This window comes from Typopeltis vanoorti, chromosome 19, assembly GCF_054136105.1.
Source record: "Typopeltis vanoorti isolate ZY-2024b chromosome 19, IOZ_Tvanoo_1.0, whole genome shotgun sequence".
Taxonomy (NCBI): domain Eukaryota; kingdom Metazoa; phylum Arthropoda; class Arachnida; order Uropygi; family Thelyphonidae; genus Typopeltis; species Typopeltis vanoorti.
In genome coordinates, this window is record NC_143567.1 from 99559157 (window position 1) to 99581369 (window position 22213).

Here is a 22213-nt window from a genome sequence, read left to right on the forward strand (position 1 = left end):
CAATTTGTCTGTATGTGAGATTAAGAAACTGAGTTTCTGGGAGAAAAACCCTGCTACCTCTGTATGAGATCGGCTAACTCACCTTCAATTGAAAAAATCCATATAAAGATTCCTCCTGTCGTGTTATATAAACATGTCAAGGGCCTAGCCAGTTCGGCCGAACATGCTGATATCCCATCTGTCCCTATTGTCAAATTCTTATCCAGGTTATGCAATGGCTCTAGAACGTCCTTCTCATGCATCCAGTATAGTGGTAGTGACATGCACTATGTTAATTACACCTAGTTAATAGATTTTGGCAAAGTGAATACTCATTATTTGAGCTATCATATCTGCTTGTGATACAAAGGTATCCTGCATTAAGTAAAGTTATTCTTTTGCATTTTCCTTCTTTTACTTGCAGCATAATGATAAAATTCTTTTGGGTTACCTTTAGCTTGTGCAATTGATTTCTTTTTATACTCCAGCTTAGCTTTTGATATGATACTCATACCTTTTCTGGCCAGAGCGTTATATATTCATAACTCCTCTTACTGTTATTGTCACTATACTCCTTCCACATCATCCTCTTCTTATGGTTTTCTTGATTAATGAGATTGCATATCCATTTCATTTCCATTCTTCTTGTTCTTCCAACTCTAGGGCCACATTCGGATACAGCACCATTTAAGTATTTATTTTTTTGAAGCTTCCCATTCACTGCTGATATTTTTCCCATTCAGCAAATGATACCATGGAACCAAAGATACTATTTTGAGTTTGTCATAAAAATCCAGATTTGTAGTTCAGGCATATAACCTGTCCCAATTGGAACATCCATGTTGTTGGCTACTTTGCAGGTCAGTACATCATTACTATCACTAATTAGTTGCAAAACAGTTGCATTCTTAACTGAGACACCTTCTTGACACTATGATCAAATCTATCACTTTTTGCCCTCCAGTTGCTTCTTTCACATGCTGTTTGAGAAAGTTATCTTGCAACAGCTCAGTAAATTCTCCTTCATTCTTATCACGAGTTTTCCCTGTTACCCATCAATATTCAGATAATTTAAATTATCCATAATAATCTATAATTGTTTACAGGGTCGTGCCAACCCCCAGACTACAAGGGGTGCACTGCACCTGGGCGGCAACATTGATAAGGCAGCAGGTTATGTAGCTAATATCTAATTTGGATTATACAATGCAGTATTAGGGGCGGCCGATAAAAGTTTGCACCCGGGTGGCAAATACCCTGATCGTTTAGTTCTCATCAGTGTATTTTGCCTATGCATTTTTTCATCTCCGGCAAATGAACTGTCAGGTCTGTAGCAACACCCACCATATATTTCATCTTGTTAGCCTCAAACTCAGTGCTGCACTAGATATTATTACAATGCTTGCTTTCACATGTTTCTATCCTAACTTTACTCAAGTCATCTGATATCATTAACAGTACCTCCCCCCCCTCCTGTCCTCTCTCTTCTGTCATTCCTTAAAAATACTGTATTCTTTACACTTGATTCCAGTTGCTACGTCTGATTCTGAGAGCCAGGTTTCAATAATGTCAACAATTTTAGGCCATAACATATTCATGAAGACAAAAGACTTGAGCACTGTTGATTGTAATGCATCTGGAATTTGTGCATAGAAATAGCAAGTTACCTCTGCACTTTTCGTATACTTAAATCTACAGTCTGCTTAACTCCATTGGACAACTTTCTCTTTTCCCTCCCCACACATACTCAAAATACTTGAACTCAAAGTATAGTCCATTCATCTCTTCAGCAGATTCATATCCATACTCATTGACATTCATATCACTATTACATCTACACATCCCTAGTTGAACTTACATACACGTCCTTAGCATTCCTCCCAAGATTATCTAGTTTCCCTGACTCTTTGCATTAGGCTTCATTCCAATAAATTTCACATCAGATCCATTCAAGTGCAGGCCATCAGTCTTATACAAATCTTTTCTAACATCAAACTCACTCCACACATCCAAAAACTTGTACTATTTTTTCTACATAGCCTGTACATTGAATTCATAGCCCTCTTTTTTTAAACACGTTACTATCATATCAAAACTAAAAACTAAAACTAAAAATCAAAACTAAAAACTAACCATTTTTACTTTCTTGATTTTCTTTCTCACTTCTTCCATCAAGCCTTTTATATCCTCTCTTTTACTATATTTGTCACTATTTAAATAGGCTGTCCAAAACATAGCATGCGGGTTAGATGTCCCCCATGGTGTGATTTTGTGTGGCGCACCTGTGGGTTTTGATTTCACAAGTGAAAAAAGAAAATAACAATTTGAATGGAATGTGTATTAGATATTTTAATTCTATCACTAATCAATAATCTCGATGTTGGTAATTTTATTTTGTGTTTTTACATGACTATACACCCACGTGTTTTTCAAATATTAGATGTGTCAAAAAGTGTTCTTCTTTGAGGCGGACTTTCTAAGTAATTTAATACATATAGACTTTTTTTTATTAAAGGTTAATGTTTCTATGACAATATGTATGGCTGACAGCATTTTCAGGAAGATATTTAACACACACACAAAAAAACTGCATTGATAGTTTAATAATAATATGTATCGTTAGGCATAATGATTAGGCAAATTGACTAAATTTGGCAGTCTATACATTGTGGTATAAACTCTGTATGTGATTGTTGGCATAGTAGAAATATGAATGTTCATCATCATCAAATTCCTGACATTTACCCTCACGGGGTTTACAGGATATGGATAGTACTACATGAAAAATTTACATTATTACTAACTTCCTATCTACAATTTTCCTCCAAATCAAGGTTCCAACATTGTCAGATCTTATGTTTCTATCTTCTAAGGCACTTTTTATCGTATCAATCCACCTATATCTTGGTCTTCCTGTGAATTTTTTTACTGCTAACTTGGCAGAGAACACTTGTTTTGGCTAATCTTTCCTCTCCAATTTTGTTTAGGTATACATACCATCTGAGATTAGCTCTGCTAACACCACTGGATGCTAACAATGCCAATTTCTTTCCTAATATCCTCATTTTTAATATGATATTGCCATTGATGCTATCTATTCATGCCTATAATCTTTCTCAGGACTCTCATATTTGCAGTCTCTAGTCTTTGGTCAAGTGTTTTACTTCTAACCCATCTCTCAGATCCATAACTTAAAACTGGTTTGAACACTGTCTTGTATACAGCTAATTTAGTGTTCCGACTAATTTCTCTCTTATTCCATATAAATTTATTCAGTTGACTTCCTACCATACCAGCTTTGTTGATCCTGTTGTCTATTTCCATATTTAATTTACCATTTTCACTAAATATCGTGAACAAGTAGCCATAATGTTTTACTTCTTCTATAGGTTCTCCATTCACAATGCAGTTGATCTTTTCAATGCTTCTGCCTATTTTCATTGTCATGTTATTGCTGACCTTCATACCATATCTATTACAACAGTTATTCAATTTAGTCAGGGAATTTTGCAGGCATGTAGCAGATTTATTTAGAAGTATAACATCATCCACATAAAGCAAAAAGCTGACATCTCCAATTTTAATATCAGATTTAATACCACTTTCCTTCATAATGTGATCCATATAGATAATGAATAACAGAGGGGTAATGTACATCCTTGCCTGACACTAGATTTAACATTAAACCACCTTCCTGTACTTCCTTCAATTCTAACTGCTGACATACAACTCAAGTAAAGACTCAGTATTGCTTGATATAATACCCCGCTGACACCATACAACGACTGTAGCATTTTGAATTGCTTCTCTCTTGGTACCTTGTCATATGTTTTTGAGATCTACAATACTTAAATACAGATGTTTGTTATATTTCCATGATTTCTCAACTATTTGTCGTAAAGTGAAAATCTGGTCCTGACAGCCTCTGTTTGGCCTGAATCTAGCTTGTTCTTCATCAAGCTTCTCTCCACTATCCTTCTCATCCGTTTCTCAAGTATACTAGCATTGATCTTGCCAGGAACACTCATTAGGGAAATACCCCTGTAATTCTCACATTGTTTTATTTCCCTTTTTATATATGGGCACTACTAGAGGTCTACTCCAATCATCTGGAATTCGTCCTTCTGTCCACACCCTCTGAACTATGCAGTGCAGCCACTGTAAAACTTTTATACCTCCATACTTGAGCATTTCTGGTCAAATATCATCTACTTCGGTTGCCTTTTCACATTTCAGACTTGATGGCTTTTTATACTTCAAGTATGGATTCCTGACTGCATGCCATCAGTGTTTTTTACCAGAGTGTTGTTTCATTTAGCAATTTTTTGAAGTAATTACTCCATACTTCAAGCATATCTTTTTCTCCTGTTTTCATGTCATTTTTATCATCTCTAATTCCTTTTACAATACTCTTTCCTCCATGTCTGAGGAAAGAGTGCTGTAATCAAGAAGGTGGCAAGAAATTCTTGCCACCTTCTTGATATTATTTTCTATGTTCTTACCCAAGTTTTTCCAGGGGTTGTTTAGCTAGTTTTACGAAGGGTTTAGCTTTCTTACATTTGTCTCTGTATTCTCTAAGAGCACAAGCTGACTTATTTGCCAGGAACTTTTGGTATGCTTTCTTCTTTTCTTTCAATGCCTGTTTAACTTCCTGTGTCCACCATGGAGTTCTGATTTTTTTATCCTTGCACACAACCCTCATCACATGCCTCTCTGGCTGAATCAATCAATGTTTTCTTCATAGCTTGCCAACGCATCTCCAAGGTTTGATTCTTGTTCTCAAACTCTTTCATTTTTTTCTTGAATAATGTATGTATATTTTAGTGTACAATTCACATCTGAGTGCTGCTCATCTATTATTCATTTTAAAACTTTCTTGCATGTTCTTCTTTTCAATATGACATTCAATTTTATCCTGCTCAAGACTAAATAGTGATCACTTCCAATTTCAAATCCTCTGTACACTCTGGTGTCCTGCACCATGGAGAAAACATCACAATCAACAATAATATAGTCGAGACTTTTCTTATTCCTTGCGGCGTCTCTCCTTGGGAATTTGTGCACATTTCTATGTTGAAAATTATGTTAATAATAACCAGTTCATGTCTGAAGCAGAAATCCAACAAGTATTTGCTATTTATTATTAGCTTTGCTCTTTTCTCCAGATTTTCTCAAAATATTTTTGTATGTCTGATAATAATTTCCTACTCTGCTATTGAGATCTCCCAACAAGGACAAACTTTTCATTTTTCATTTTGTCAGTTATTATTATTATTATTCAGGCCTCCATGGAGTCAAAAGACTCACCATGGGAGGTCCTTTCTAAGAAACACAAGTCTATCAAGACTCATCAAGGGAGGTCCCTCCTAGGAAACACAAAGTCTGTCATACCACTCCTTAAATGCATTGACCATTCTCGCTCTCACCACTCCATCAGGCAATGCATTCCATGGTTCAACCACCCTCCATGCAAAGAAACCACTCCTCAAACTCTTTCTCACAGTTAACTCTCACAGTCCCTTGTCATGACTCCTTCTCGCTGTTCAACCAAGCGAAAGAACTCCCCAGTGTCAACCCTGTAACCACCTCTCAACAGTTTAAAAGTCTCAATCATATCACCTCTCCTTCTTCTATCCATCAAATTCTGCAGTCCATGCTCCTTTATCTGATCCTTATAACTAACATTGTACAGTCCTGACACCATCTTTGTTATCTGCCTTTGTACCTTTTCCACAGTTAATTTATCCCCTTTAAATCCAGATCTGAGAAGAATAGTCTAAGTGTGGTGTGATCAGAGCCTTATACAACGGAATGGTAACCATTTTATCTCTGCAGGTCAGTGTCCTTCTCATTATTGCAGCAATCCTCTGTGTTACCTTCACCACCTTTGCAATATGTCCCCTAAATTTCAGGTTTCTATCAATTATCAACCTCAGATCTCTTGTCTCCCCTACTTCCTCCAGTATAGCTCCTCCAATAGAGTATGCGGTGTCCCATTGATGTGTCACAAACCTCAAGACCTTACATTTTGCTGCATCAAACCATAATCCCCATTCATTTGCCCATCTATCTAGCTTATTGAAATCCTCTTGCAGGGCTACCATATCTGCACTATTACTAATAACCTTTCCCAGCTTCGCATCATCCGCAAACAACTGAATATCCCCTTGCAATTCACGGACAATGTCATTGATATAAAGGTTAAACAATATAGGTCCCAGTACTGAGCCCTGTGGAACCCCACTTGTAACCTTCTGCCTCTTTGACATTGCTCCACCATACACAACTCTCTGATACCTATCAAACAGCCAATCCTGAATCCAGTTGACCAATCTGACATCCAGACAGTACCATGCGCTGCAACTTGAATATCAGCTTATTATGTGGCTCCCTGTCAAATGCCTTTGCTAAGTCTAGGAAAATGGCAGTATATGCCTTTCCCTCATCTAATGCTCTTGTAACTTTATCATAAAAGGCTAGCATATTGCTAAAACAAGAGCTTTCTCTAAACCCTGAAAAACGTTCCTCCATTTCTACTTTCAGAAGTGGAGGAACCACAGAACCTTCTGTGGGATCATAGGCACAAATAAATTTCGTTGTCAAGTTCCCCATTCTGATATTTGCCCACATCACTCTACTTAAAATTACCTGAATGTGTTTTAGGGTTTATTCCAGTAGCTGAGTTTTTGCTGTTTGCCCTGGTTCTTTGGCGAAAACAACGGGGGGCCTTGTTTAACATGCCTATATCCCAGCCAGCATGAAATTCTGTCATGTTGTGCCATCATTAATATTGTGGTTTTTAGCCAATAAGAATACAATTTGGTCGGCTTGAGGATTGGACAATAGGTCAGAAGCTCTGGTCTGTTCTCTGCATTCCTTTAAAGGCTATGTGCAGGTCTCTCTCATACAGCTTTGACCCCTAAGTTGTGAATGTTACGTATACTAATTAATGACTTCCAGTCATTAATTAGTATATGTAACATGAAGTCGTGAAGTACCAATCCTTGATTTCTGTTTAATGTGCCTTGTGAATGAATGGCTTCGGAAGATTCCTTGAACTTGAGGATGTTTGTAAAATGGAAACAATGTTTCCTATTTTTCCCTAAAGACAATGGTCCATTTTATAAACATCCTGGAGTATACAAGATTCCTTATTCTTGTGGAAAGGTGAATGTAGGTCAAACTGGAAGAAGTTTTGAAATCTCTTAAAAAAAAAAAAAAAGGAACATGCATACAATAATGAAAGCTAGAAAATAGAGGTGAAAAAAAGTGGACTCACAGCACACATCTCACAGAAGGCTACATGGTAAATTGGCAATTTTCCTCCATGCCTTACTTAAAATAATATTTGGTTTGGAAGCCATTCTGATATTGACTGATGATACTTGGGCTGTTTTTTTTTCCTTGACATGTTGCCACCATTTGGGACTACAAAACTAATGATTATGACAAATTCATGAGGCAGCTTGTAGCATTATCATGGCTTATGAAACTGCAAAGGAAAGATATTATTAATGCATAAGAAATCTTCAAGTGTATTTAAGTATCAGGTTGTATTCCTAGGGATAGGAGGATAAATCAGGTAGGAGTTAAATGGATTAGTTGCTTTATTAAGTAGAAAAAGAAGAAAATGTTTTGCAGGGTATGTAAGGAAAAAGTTGATCAGCAGGCTCTTTACTAGTGCAAAGGCAAAAAGGTGACTAGGATGGTAAGGTAGGCAAAATTAGATTATGGAAGCATATTAGTTGAGCAGACCAAGGGAAATTCTAGAGAGTTCTTTTGCTGTGTACCAAGTAAAACAAAGAACAACTATGGAATGGTCACTTTAATGAATACGATGGTAAGACAGTAATAGAAGAAATAGTGGAATTGCTGAATGATCACGAGTATATATCATCCAGATGGGGATAATGCAGTGGTCAGTATGATAAGGATCAGGATGAGAATAAAGGTAGATGAATTTTAGGTATCAGCTGTGAACACTACTGACCTGACATGGCCAATGATATTAATGATTGACCAAATTAATTTTATGTTAGCTTATTATTGTAGTATAGCTTGTCTCATCAGTTTATTATAATGAATAATATATCATGATTACTAACGGATGCAACCAGGCTAACATTCTTCAATCTTTTGATTAATATCAGTCCTCAACTAGATTTCATCACTGTTAAGAGTTGCAATACCTACTTAAAGGGACATCAGAGTGGATAGCAAATGTGATCTGCAATACTGCCTTCAAACCAGTTTAAAAACTGACATCCTTTCTGCCAGATTATCTCTCCTTTCTTTCCTAGTGTGTACTTGGTGCCTTGCTCCTCTCATCCGTCATATTTTGGATAAGCTGGCCAATCAACTGAGGTCAGAATTAAAGAACACAAAGATTACATCAATTACCTAGTGTGTGTGTACTTTACCTAGAATATATAATTATATACCTAAGTATATAATTACCGAGAATATATATTAATGGTATTAATATATGCTTAATCTCATTGTGGTAGGTGTTGATGATTATTCATTGGTTCTTTGAACTATAATAGAATGTCCCCCACAAATAACATCTGTTGTAAACTTGACTGAGACTCAGGTTTACAACGCATGATCTGACATTATTTTTTGAATGGGTTATTGTTTCTTGGCACTCGTTTTTTGAAAATGTCTTAATAAGTAACAAAATATAAGCTCCAATAAATCTTGTTTTTTATGTGCTGTGTTTATACTATTGGTGTGTCTGACATTCACATTTCTCTGAAATGTTCAAACACAGATTGACTGGCCAGGTTTCAAATTTGCCAGTATCGAGGTGGACACATAGTAACAAATGGACCACAGGAAGGTGAGGATTGAACATTGGGTCATATACCCTTATTCCAGATTTCTTTAATTTACTCTGGAGGGTTGTTCTCCACATAGTCAATGTAGCTTTGATTCAAAGATCAATATACAATAATTATTAATTATTGTATATTGTAGTACATTATCAGACTTAGTTACTTATTTTGCAAGTTTCACCTGGAATTATTTTTGTGTGACATTTCCTTAGATTCATTACTGAGTTGGTTAGACAATCTAGCTTAATTATATGCTTTCATCAATGTATTAATCTCATCTCATCTCATCTTCCTTTTTCCCTCTTTTACCTTGCGGTGTTGAGGATTTATTAATCATCGGACCTCAAACCGTTCACGGGATAAGGTGGTCAGCCCTACACCCCCGGTGTATCCTATGTTCGTAGTATTGAGTTCTCAAGGCCAGTTTGCCTGCTTTGTGGGATGAAAAACCCCATTGACTGGGGAAAAAACCCTACTGTCCGTGCCCAAGACCGGCTAACTTGGCTATGGGTGGGGAAGATCCTTCAGCTCCTCACATCGCTGACAGGAATCGAACCTAGGACACTCCTTCCCCCAAGCATATAGTTGCGAAGTGCACAGCCACTAGGCTAACCACGTGGGACTATGTATTAATATGTGTATATATTTATCTACCTAAATTAAGTCTTTATTATTATTATTAATTTATTTATTTGTTTTAGACCAGTTCCTGTTTCTACTCTACTTGCTCATTTTAAATTTCCTGAGAGATTGTTTTATTGTAAGTATGAGCTTGATATTTGTAACTTCATTTTTCTACTTAATGCTGTCAAACTCTCTATGATTATCAATATTGCTATTTTCAAGTTTGGTATATATGCTTTATGTTGAAGTTTTTCTTGTACTGTTTCTCATTAATGCCCTTGGTTTACCTGTGATATGACAGTATTAGTTTTTGTGAACACATTTAAATACATGACGCCCAAAACTTTTTAACCCACCGTTGGTAAGGTGGCAGTGTCACATTTCTTTCTATATGTTGGGGTCTGTGACACCCCTACCTTACAAACGCTGGGTTAAACATGTAGAATGCATAACCTACCTACATAACTGTCCCTTTCATACCCCATGGCACATGACAAGATCCATCTTCTCTGGTTCACTCTGTTGCTTGCGAGTAATTATGATGCTCTCATCTCTCCCCACTCTTCTTTCTCTTTCTGTTATTCTCTGCTGTTACGACATTGTTTTTTCTAAAGTTTGATGCCTTCTTTAGTTAACTTTCTTCCCTGTACTGTGATCTATCCCTTCCAGAATTTCCTAATCTTAAAATCCAAATCACCTTATTTAACTTCCCTATGAAAGTGAAAATTAGTCACCAACTAAGAATGAATTCTCTAGACCTTCTTTCTGGGGCCATCTCCTTTTCAGACGCTGACAAATTTGTTTTTTGAAGCTGCGCCAGTCAGAATCCTTGTTCAGAGAGACCTTTCCAGAATCTTTACGCCTATTTTATCCTACTAAAGCTCTACAACATCTGTAGGATTCTTAGCTTGCAGTTGTGACTCTAACGTTCTAAATTCCCCTATCTTATTCCTTTCACATAGGTTCAGATTTTATGAGTGGTAGGTTGGCCTCATGCTCAGGCAAAACTCAGGTTTACATAACAAAACATGTTTATTAGGATCTTAGAGCACTTACATTTAAATCAAACTGGCAAATACAAGTGAACATTCTAATAAATAATCTACAACTCTAGCCTCTAAGTTAATCAATGATACAAATAACATTTACAATACAAAATTCTAATTAGATTCTATCTACAATACTAGCTCCTCACATTAATTTGGGCACACACATGTGCATAAGTTTTCAGACAACCGGTCTAATGAAAAGCCAACGAATTGCTAAGCACATTAGTCATTCAAAGTTGCCTAAGTATCTGTCCATAATTTCCTTTCCGCAAGAAACTGATTCACCTTTTCTTCTAATACAATTGGAAAATAAGTAAGAAAGTTCTATACGTTACCATCACTGTGTTTGATTACCGTCTCCACCTGGTCCGACTTCTTTTGTTGGATATGACTCTACACTTTCAACAGGTTGCGTCCACGTGGAGGTCATGTTGTTCATCCGATAAGACCTTTCTCTGCACTTTGGCAATGCTAGCGTTCGTTTCGATCTCTAGTGGGTCACTCTGGTCAGCATTACCTTCTTTGGGAAAAACTCTTCCGCTGCCTCATTCCGGTAGGACTTCTACTGACGGCCCGAAACAGTGGACACCGACTTCTCGCTTACTGTCCATCCAGTACCCATCAAGCATCCATGGGGAAAAGCTCGTTGTCTGACATCATAGTGCTTTTTTCCACTGGTCAGCAACCGCAGGTCCAAGCGAGAACAGGAACAAACTTGAGAGAGCTTGAAACTCATGTGAATCCTTATTTATTCTATCTCCGTTGCGCCCTCTTTTCTGCTGCAGAAATCTTCACATGGCACTTTCACTTGTGCCCTTAAGCTGTTTCGTCATAACGCTGCTTCTCGATGAGCGCTCTTTTCGGGGAATGCGAGCTCAGTTCGCCTTCCGCGTAAGTCTTCGCCGGAGGCATTACGCTAAACTGGGTGGTTAGCACACGACTTTCGGACTTTTGTTTACATTTGATATACAGTTCTCATAGACTATAATTTGATCGCTACAACTTGCAAAACGGAATTTCTATTTAGATAAACAAAATTCATCTTTTGTTTGTACTTCACATTACAGTTATTCATTTATGCTCCCTCTTACAATTTGTTTCCCTACTATAGTACAAGTATCTCTTAGTTGTTATTTTATTCTTGTTAGATCTAGAATGAAATAATTTTTTTAATGAAAATTCCTCATTCGAAATCTAACACTGCCAAATTAGCTTAGTCCTTCTCCTTTTTCCTTCTGGGATCCATATCAAAGCTACCCTTGGAATTTCTCTTCTGCACATTCTCATTACATGAGCAATCCATGAGAAATTCTAAAATGTTATTTTTATTGCTTTCCTGTTAGCAAAATCATCAATGACATTTTATTTCGAAAAACAATATTTGGAAATGAGTTCTCGAGACTGTATTTTAGAATTAACTGTAAAAGTTCAAAAAGGTTCAAAGTGCTGCCTGGGGCAGACTGCACCCTCTGCCCACCTCTAGCTACGCCTCTGATATGGTGTGAGGTGGAGGTTGGCGAGATAGGATACTTAATGGGGTGTTGCTACAGACTGAGGAGCACAGAGGGTGGGAACCAGGAGATGTTGAGACAGTTGAGCGTAGCAAGTGCAAGAAGAATGATTGTTATGGGAGATTTTAACCACAACAGTATAAATTGGAGAGAGAGAGGAAGATGCATATAGCAATAAGGGAATGGAATTTCTAGAATTCTTGAGGGACAAATGTCTTATGCAACATGTAACAGAGGGAACAAGAGGTTCAAGAGTTTTGGATTTGGTTATAGCATCAGAAGAATTGATAATAACTGAGATGACATCTCTCCCACTAGTTGGAGAGAGTGACCATATGGTTTTGACTTGGAAAATGAATAGACATGCAGGAGTATCAAAGAGAACGGAACGTATGTGGAATTATAAAGCAGGTGATTATAATAGTCTTAGACGTCAACTTGGAGAAGTTTCGTGGAGAGAGGAATTGGAAGCCTGGGATATCATTAGTGCTTGGGAAATTGTGAAGGAATATTTGTTGCTGCAATGGTAAGCTGTATTCCACAAGTGAAGAAGAGGACACAGTTTGGAGTAAAGTGGATAACAAACAATATTAAACAGGAACTGCATGCAAAAAAGAGGCTATGGAGAAGAGATAAGGAGACAGGTGAAGAGAAGATGAAGTGACTAGTATGGCAAGGAAGGCAAAACTGGAATATGAGAAAGATTGGCCCTTAGATCCAAGGAAAATCCTATGGAATTTTTTTAGCTATGTGGCCAGTAGGAGGAGAAATGACTGTGGAAGAATGACATTGTGGGATAAAAATGGGAATAGAGTGACTGATGCAGAGGACATAGTGGAATTGTTCGATGAACACTTTATTGGAATATTTCATCCTGGAGGAGTCAATTTGAATACTAGAGGGATAGGGCAGGTTTGAGGTGCAGGAGGAGAGCGCATTCCAAATACTGAGTACTCTGGATGTCAGCAAAACTGTGGAACTGGATGGTATTTCACCACGAGTTTTGAGAGAATGTACTAGGGAACTGACAGTGCCTTTGACCTGGCTTTTCAAGGAATGTCTGGCTGCTGGAAAGATGCCCATGGAATGGAAGGAAGGTAAGATAATGCCATTGCATACGGGCAGTAGCAGAGTGGAAGTGTCTGATTATTTGCCACGAGTTTCCTTGGTGTTGCACCACCTTAGCTCAGTCCTGACGATACGTTCAGGCACAAACTTTGTTTGCTCACACTTGGATAAAGGATTAAACTAAACTTATTATAGTCTAACCAAGTGAAAAATAAACTCTCAACATCTTTCTCTGAATCCGGAGTAATTTAATAATAAAGTTGTACACCTTTTGCCAACTCCTATAGGTGGGGATGACCCCTCATTGCTTCTGCCTTGGTTTCTCCACTACCGGGCCTGGCTCCCACTGATGAGACCTCAATAAAGCTTGAAACTGGTGTGAGTAGTGGCCCTTGCCTTAATGCATAGCATTACACATATCTGCAAGGAGATGTGCTTTGCATTAAAGGAGATACTGAGATAGGAGTGATGATAGCTTTCTCCACCTTTGCCACGAGTTGTCTTGGTGTTGCACCACCTTAGCTCAGTCCTGAAGATACTTTCAGTTGCAAACTTTGTTTGCTCACACTCGGATTAAGGATTAAACTAAACTTATTATAATTATTGACCAGTTTGTGTGTCATCAGTAGTTAATAAGATCTTGGAGAAAGTAGTGAGGGACCGTATACAGCACTGGGCAGATGAGGGCAGCGTTATCTGTGAGAGTCAACACGGATTTGTGAAGGGGCGATCTTGTTTTAGCAATATGCTAGCCTTTTATGATAAAGTTACAAGAGCATTAGATGAGGGAAAGGCATATACTACCATTTTCCTAGACTTAGCAAAGGCATTTGACAGGGTGCCACATGATAAGCTGATATTCAAGTTGCAGCACATGAGTCTGGATGTCAGATTGGTCAATTGGATTCAGGATTTTCTGTCTGATAGGTATCCGAGAGTTGTGTATGGTGGAGCAATATCAAAGAGGCAGAAGGTTACAAGTGGGGTTCCACAGGGCTCAGCACTGGAACCTATATTGTTTAACCTTTATATCAATGACATTGTCCGTGGATTGCAAGGGGATATTCAGTTGTTTGCAGGTTGATGCGAAGCTAGGAAGGGTTATTACTAATAGTGCAGATGTGGTAGCCCTGGAAGAGGATTTGAATAAGCTAGATAGATGGGCAAATGAATGGGGGTGTCAGTTTAATGCTGCCCAATGTAAGGTCTTGAAGTTTGGGACACATTGATTTGGGATGCTGCATACTCTATAGGAGGAGTTAAACTGGAGGAAGTAGGGGAGACAAGAGATCTGGGGGTTGATGATTGATAGAAACCTGAAATTTAGGGGACATATTGCAAAGGTAGTAAAGGTAACACAGAGGATTGCTGGAATAATGAGAAGGGCACTGACCTGCAGAGATAAAAGGGTTATCATTTTGTTGTATAAGACTCTGATCAGACCACACTTAGACTATTGTTCTGAGATCTGATCATCAGGATTTGAAGGGGATAAATTAACTGTGGAAAGGGTACAAAAGTGGATAACAAAGATGGCGTGAGGACTGTACAATATTAGTTATGAGGATTGGCTGAGAGAGTGTGGACTGCAGAGTTTGGTGGATAGAAGGAGAGGTGATATGATTGAGACTTAAACTGTTGAGAGGTGGTGACACTGGGGAGTTCTTTCGCTTGGGTGAACAGCGGGAAGGAGTCATGCTATCCCTGGAAGTTACGAAAGGAAACTGTGAGAAAGAGGGTAAGGAGTGGTTTCTTTCCATGGAGGGTGGTTGAACCATGGAATGCATTGTCTGATGGAGTGGTGAGAGCAAGAACAGTCAGTGCATTTAAGGAGTGGTATGATAGACTTTGTGTTTCCTAGGAAGGACCTCCCTCAATGAGTCTTGATGGACTCGTGTTTCTTAGAAAGGACCTCCCACGATGAGTCTTTTGACTCCATGGTGGCCTGAATAATAATAATAATATCATCTACTCACTCTTTTCTGGGTTGTCTTCTGTTTATGCCATTCATTGTACTGACATCAAAGTTTTGAATCAACTATTTAGACTTAGATCTTTATACATTTTCATCAAAATTTTGTACTTATTGCTGTTATCCATCCTGCAGGTAAGTTCAAAAAGGTTAAGTTCTAATTAATTATTGCAATAGATTCCACTTGCAATTCACTTTTCTATGAAACTAATTTTTTTACTTTTTTGTTAATACTTTGTTATTATCATAATTTGAAAGCTGCCTCATTTAAATATCTTATTACACAAGTACTCAGACATTAAAATGGATACACAGGCAATAAAACATAAATACAACTATGGAACATATCCAAGAAAGATGAATATTTCTTCAGTATTCTCATCTCTTTCTACTAGTTTTCTTGTATACTTTCCCAAGTGCAATATCAAGAGCAAACACGACTGCATGATTCTAAGTTTGATGAGATATTATTGTTAAGTATTGCTAGTTTCATTAGTAACAAAGGCTTCAAGCATTTCTAAACATATCTCAGGAAACTATTTTGAAGATGCCACTATGGAGAAAGGAGATATCATCAAAAAAACATCGCTGAGCAGAAATGTTTCAGTGATAAGCTATATGCAGAGGTTAGAGCATCCTTTATGATCAATCCTCAAGAACACCTTCCAGAGTGAGATACTTTAGTTGGATGATATTTCTATACAAATCACTGACTCTTCTAAGCAATGCTTGCTATGGGATCCATATATGCATCTGCCGACAGTGGACTGGCAGATGGTCCACTGTCTGCAGATGCATATATGGTGTAGATCTCTACTTTCAGCAGATGGACTGGCTGAAAGTAGATATCTACATTGGTAGCATAATTAATAGCAATGAACAAAAACTAAACTTATGTAAACATTTATTATAAGCATATGTTTTGGTCAATATTCTTGGTCATTTTTTAATATAAAATAAACTTCATTCTTTTTCCAGTGGATCCTATGTCTGAAAGATATAGTACAAAGCATATGACTTGATTTGTCCAACTCTCACACTAGTACGTAAATGTAAAATAAATCAAAGTTTTAATACTGCAGATTTTGAGAAGGATGATGGGAAGTTTTTCTTTCTATAGACTGAAACTGCAAGCTCCCATTTATGAAAGGAATTCTGTTATTGGCTTCACATTCCAGATTGAATTTATTTGATAGACTGAGTTAATTTTTAACTTAGTCTGATAGAGTTTTGTTACTGTTCTGTTATGTTGATGTCAAAAATGTCATCAGCATTTTTGACTATACAGATGCTAAGGGAGGGAAAGAATTAAAGATGTGTTGTTCAAAATTCCCCATAATAGTTAGCAAGGATAATAGAGATTAGAGCATCGTTGCTGTTTCTTCAATTTATTTATAAATTTTTTCCTAGCATCAGAAATAAGTGCTGCCGATTACAAAATAAAATAGTTTGAAGATGGCAAGAGGAAAATCTTTCTGTAGTAATTCTAATATATCTCTTAGCAGGATGTTAGTAAAAAGTAAATCTACACCCCAGTGATTAGGTCAGTGGCTGCCAGTAAAACATTCATCATCATTATCATCACAAACCATGGGCTCACTGCCCGTTGATGTCTGATGCCTGTTTCACTATCTTCTTCCACCTTTGTCCAGTGCACAGTGTCGCAATTTTTGTACACCCATTCCACACCAGTCTTTTATATCATCTATCCACTCTCTGTATGGTCTACCTCTTCTGTTTAAACCATCCAAAATACCAAACATAAATGTCTTTATCTTCCGGTCCTCATTCATTCTACAGATGTGTCCAAATAATTGCAGCTTCCGTTTTATAATCTTCTGCATTAGTTATTTATTCTAATGCAGAAGATTATGAAAACCAAAAGAGAACATTATTCTCTTTTGGTTGTATCTTCTGATAGAGCTCTTCATTGGTGATTTTCTGTACCCATCCTATTCTTAGACTCTTCCTGTAACAAGTTCTTTCAAATGACAAAATTCATTTTCTTGATTCTTTATTTATTACCCATGTTTCAGATTCGTACAGTACACCGCTGAAGATGCATGTTTCCAGTACTCTTAGTTTTGTTTGCAGACTTATCACTTTACTTTTCCAGATGTCATCCATGGCCTTCAGATTTGTTCTTCCCTTTGCAATCCTGATCTTTATTTCTTTTTTACAGTCCAAGTCATATGTCAGTTTTCTTCCCAAATATGTGAATTGTTCTACATTTTCTATATTAGTTCCATCCACTTGTATCTTTTGTTTCATATTCTTCTCACCAAATACCATTGTCTTTGTTTTTTTCCAAGTTCATAACAAGTCCAAATCTCTTCCCTTCCTCATTTAACAGTTCCAGTGTTTTTTGTAGTTCTCTTTCGTCTTCTTCAATGATAACAATGTCATCTGCAAATCTCAGATTGTTAATTCTCATTCCATGTACTGATATTCCTTTGGCATCTTCCTTCAATTTGTCCATTGCTCTTTCTAAATGTGCGATGAAAATGCTTGGTGATATTGGGTCTCTCTGTCTAGTACCTCTGCTTGTTTTAAACCATTTCCCCAAATCATCACCTATTCTAACTACTGCAACTGCATTCTGATAAACAATTTTTAATATAGCTATTAGTTTTTTATCAATTCCATAGGATTCCAGAACTGCTAATGTTGCTTTCTGGTCAATATTGTCAAATGCTTTCTGAAAATCAACAAAGCAAGTATATATGTTTTTGTTTTTTCTCCTAGCTTTCTCTGCTATTAACCTCATTATCAAAATCTGTTGAATTGTAGTTCTATCCTTCCTAAATCCTGCTTGCTCATCTGCAAGGTATGCTTCCAATTGTGTTCTCAATCTTTCTGTCAATATGATCATCATCACTTTACCAAGGTGACTTATCAAGGCAATTGTTCTATAATTTTTGCATTCTAGCTTATTTCCTTTCTTGTATAGTGTCACTAATATTGATTTCACCCACTCCTCTGGCATTTTCCCTTCTTTCCATATCATATTACATAGTTGGTGCATTTCTGTAACCATACTTTCACCACCATATTTAGTCATTTCTCCAGTAATGTTATCATTACCAGGACTCTTGTTGTGTTTTAGCCATCCTATTGCTTTTTCTACCTCTCCTCTTAAAATGTCCATATCATGCTCATTACCTGGTGGTGATATTTGCTTCAATTCTTCAGTCAGTTTCCCAATGCTATCTGAATCTAGTTTTTCTTCATATAACTCACTACAGTATCTTGTCCACCGCTGTACAATTTTTTCAAGTAAATCAGTAAAACATTACTGAGAGATAATGTTCTTAAAATGTTCAAAACTTTTATGTATGAAAGAGAAACACCTTTAAAGGTGGAGACTACAGGAGATTGTCTTACCTGTGTGAAGGACTACCTGTAAATCGTCCATACTGGTGAGCAGCATATTTTCTCTAGGAAACTCCTCCGAGACACCTGTTCATAGTGGACCTCTCATTGATGATCCTTTTTGTATTTTTCCTCTTTCTTTTTCCCATAATTTTCACTCTTCTTCTATGGAGTCTTTTTTTTTTATTATTATTATTTTCCTATTCTCTGAACTGTTATCCACTGCATGGCTTATTGACAAGCAGGAAGGGAGATTCTAGTAGTGTGTTTTGGCCACCCTGCTTCTGCATGATGGGCAGTCCTGAATAGTGTGACTAGAAAATCATGCTACTATAGTGTTGCAGTGTCTTCTATCCTATGGTCTGGGAATAGAGTCCAGGACTTGCTGTGATGCATCTGGTATCCATTGTCTCTAGTATCTCTCATCAAAGTGTATTTATAATACTTGTCAGATAGTGGACATTTCAGGTGTAGTCTATGCTGGTGCAGTCTAGCAATGAATCTCCTCTGCTCTGAGTATGAATTCTTCAATCTCAAATTCAACAGTGCTATTACATGATCCTAACCATGTTGAGAAAACATTGGCACATCAGCAGACACTAAAACAAGAAACAGAAAATAACTAACATATGAACATTTTAACTTTTCTAATAATGCATTTAACCAGTAAATGTTATCCTCGTTTTTTTCAAGAAGGGTTTGGGAGTATGATTGCCAACTCTCTCTCTGAGAATCTCCTGGAATCTCAAGCACAGACTTTTTTTTTCCCCTTCCTAAACTATTTGACAAGTCACGAAAATTAAGTAATCTATTGAGTTATTTTAATTTTTAAATGAAATCATTTAAATGAGAGCGGAGTACAACGGCAGCTTCTTTGAAGTTTCTACATCGAAAATCCTCTTCTGTATAGGGCATGGAGCTTGTATCCCAATCGATGGTGTGGTTAGAGATCAAGAAGTGATGGGCTAATCCTGAAGTATCTGTTCTGTTGTTGTGCACGTTTCCTACATGTTCTTTTATTTGAATTTCCAGGCTTCTCAATGTTTGCCCTATGTAATTTAATCCACAGGAACGTGGAATGTTGTATACACCTGCGAGTATATTTAATATAAAATATACTCTGAGGTATATTTTATATTTAATAAAATATAAACCAAAAGAAGAGAAGACTGGGCAGACTTAAAAAGAGGCTTAAGTTAAGGGGATGATAAATCCCATATTATTTTACCACTGGGTACTTTTTTTTCCCCCCTTCCTAAACTATTTGACAAGTCACAAAATTAAGTAATCTATTGAGTTATTTTAATTTTTAAATGAAATCATTTAAAGTACTGCGCTGTAAATTAATACAGGATTTATTATCCCCTTAACTTAATTTATATCGCCGGAAAAAATAGCCTCTTGGCTCTTTATCGTATTAAAAAGAGGCTATTTGATTAAAATGATACTGGAACAGATCATGAAGTCCATATTCATGTTTAGTATTATTGATGATGATTTTAAGTTTTATTAAAAATTCTTTGCTAATAAAGTTGGTGCTTAAATTGAACAGGCTTTAGATTTTATAATATATGTGCTTGCACACAGCTATCTACTACTGCAGTGGTGAGTTATTGCTTGCATTGTAGACTGATAGTCTTAAAAGTGTATCTCCAGCTTCCATATGGTGTACATGTATCATGTGGAAAATGAATTTCATTGTTTGAGGTGAGATCCCTACCCTGCTTATTGGAGATCTGAAATAGCTTATGAGTAGTTCCATATTTGGTCTCTAGAGCAGACTTAATGGATTATATAACCTTCATTCTTCTACAGTACTAATGTGCTATATATAGATTTACAACCTTTTTGTTGGTGGGATTAATGGTGGCAAAAACGTGATATGCTGATATTTCAGTTTTTCTACTCTGTTATATGCATGAAGTGGCAGAAGATTTAAAGGCATGCAAAAATCGTTTACACTTAAATCTTGGCTATGGAAATGATCCTTCATAATTCCTTCTCTATATCAAGAATATGTAACTTACTCAGCAGGATAAATAGTTGAAAAAGGGGAAACATGAGCATATAGATAAATATTTCATGGTAAGTAGCACACAAGTGAAATATTTTCCCAGTCAGTATTTCAAGCTTGAATAGATTTAAGGAGGTATGTGGCATAACTTTTTAATGGCAGTCTTATCCATGAAAAGTTAGAAACCTATGATACATTTTATACCCAGGGTAGGCTAAAAATTATAAATTTTTGGGAACTGTGTTTCATAGAACAAGCGTTTTTCAGGCCTTTAGCAAGCTGGACAATGATCTTGCACATCTATCAAATGCCTGTGATGACATTTCAAACCCACAAGTTGTTGTGGTTGCAAAGCAGATACACTATGTACTTGGCGATCTGTGACCTATTATATCTTATGACTCCCTAGGGGGTGCAGTATATAGTGTAGTTTTTAATACTTTAATCTTTATATTCATTAGTAAGCATTGGTTTCTTAAACTTTTGTCACTTTTCTACAAATTATCTAAAATATTTCAGCTGTGACAGAAGAACTGATTAAAGAAAGCAGGCTAGCAGGAAGTTTACCAGGTGGCCGTTCAGAAAGGACATTATATATTCCAAATATATATGCCAAATCACAAAATGAATGGGTAGATTCTTTTTACAGACAGAATGGTTACTTAGGTTAGTAAGAAACATTGATAATACTTTCTACGTATGAAATTCAGTCACTTCTAATTGCAGCAAACATTATTTATACAGTAATCTACCATTTATCTGACCTTCAAAAGCAATGACCATTTTATGTCAACTGACTACTGGTAGAGTACCATGTAATTGTTCTTCAGTTATCCAACCTTTCAATTATCAGAACTGACCATTCTGATAATTGAATGGTCAGATAAATGGTAGATTACTTTAGTACTTCATAGTAGAAAACTTAGAAGATTAAAAACTGTTTTATGAGTAAAGATTTACTTTTCACTGTATGTTTCATCATCATGTATCAAGACCATCTTCAATCTTCACATATACATATATATATTTATAATGTAACTTTGAAAAGTTTTAAAAAAATTTTTAATTTCCATAGCTGCCGTAGTGCAATTGGCAGAATAGCAGAACATTGCGCCTTTTGATTGGAAAAGACCTGGGTTCGATTCTTGTCATGACGAGGGGAATCTTTATTTGGGCTTTTTCAATTGAATGTGAGTTAGCCGATCTCATACGGTGGTAGCAGAGTTTTTTCTCCTGGAAACTCGGGTTTTTCATCCCTTGTATAGATACATTAGCCTTCAGAAGACATACACAATTTACAGACAAAAAAATAACGTTGTTAGTGATGATGGGCAGTTGATGGTAGTAATGCCGTAGTTGGAGAATTAAGTAGTTTTAGCAAAGTAGGGTAGAGTGCCCTCCCACAATGCATCCTTGGACTCCCTGGAGGTGTCACGTAATAATAATAATAATTTTCCTCACTTTTCACTAAAAACAGTGCTACATGCTATGGTCCAACATGTAGGACCAGAAGAGGTCCAAGTCCAAACACTATCCTGCCCTATCCAATTCCAGACATAGGGATTCAAGAAGTCATTCTCTGGTAAAGCCCTCCATGATGCCAGTTTGTCTTACAAGCAGAGAAAGCGAGCATCTTGAAATTAGCCTGACAGAGTACAAAGCCCATATGTAAGTCCATATGATATTTGCTGATGCCAATACACCATTAAAAGATACAGTTGCAGAGGTAAATTTTGGTACAGTGTAGTGTTCTTTCTGAAGTAGCCACAACAAGACTTAGTTTTCAG

General features: G+C 36.8%; 1 protein-coding gene across 1 annotated transcript in view; it reads left to right on the forward strand.

The window, feature by feature from the left end:
* Window positions 1-22213, forward strand: part of Ufl1 (UFM1 specific ligase 1) — a 430347-nt gene that overhangs the window by 171414 nt on the left and 236720 nt on the right. The window contains exons 6-7 of the mRNA XM_090408990.1: window positions 9518-9576; window positions 20946-21092. Coding sequence (XP_090265116.1) covers window positions 9518-9576; window positions 20946-21092 — 206 coding nt within the window. The remainder of the gene's footprint in view (window positions 1-9517; window positions 9577-20945; window positions 21093-22213) is intronic.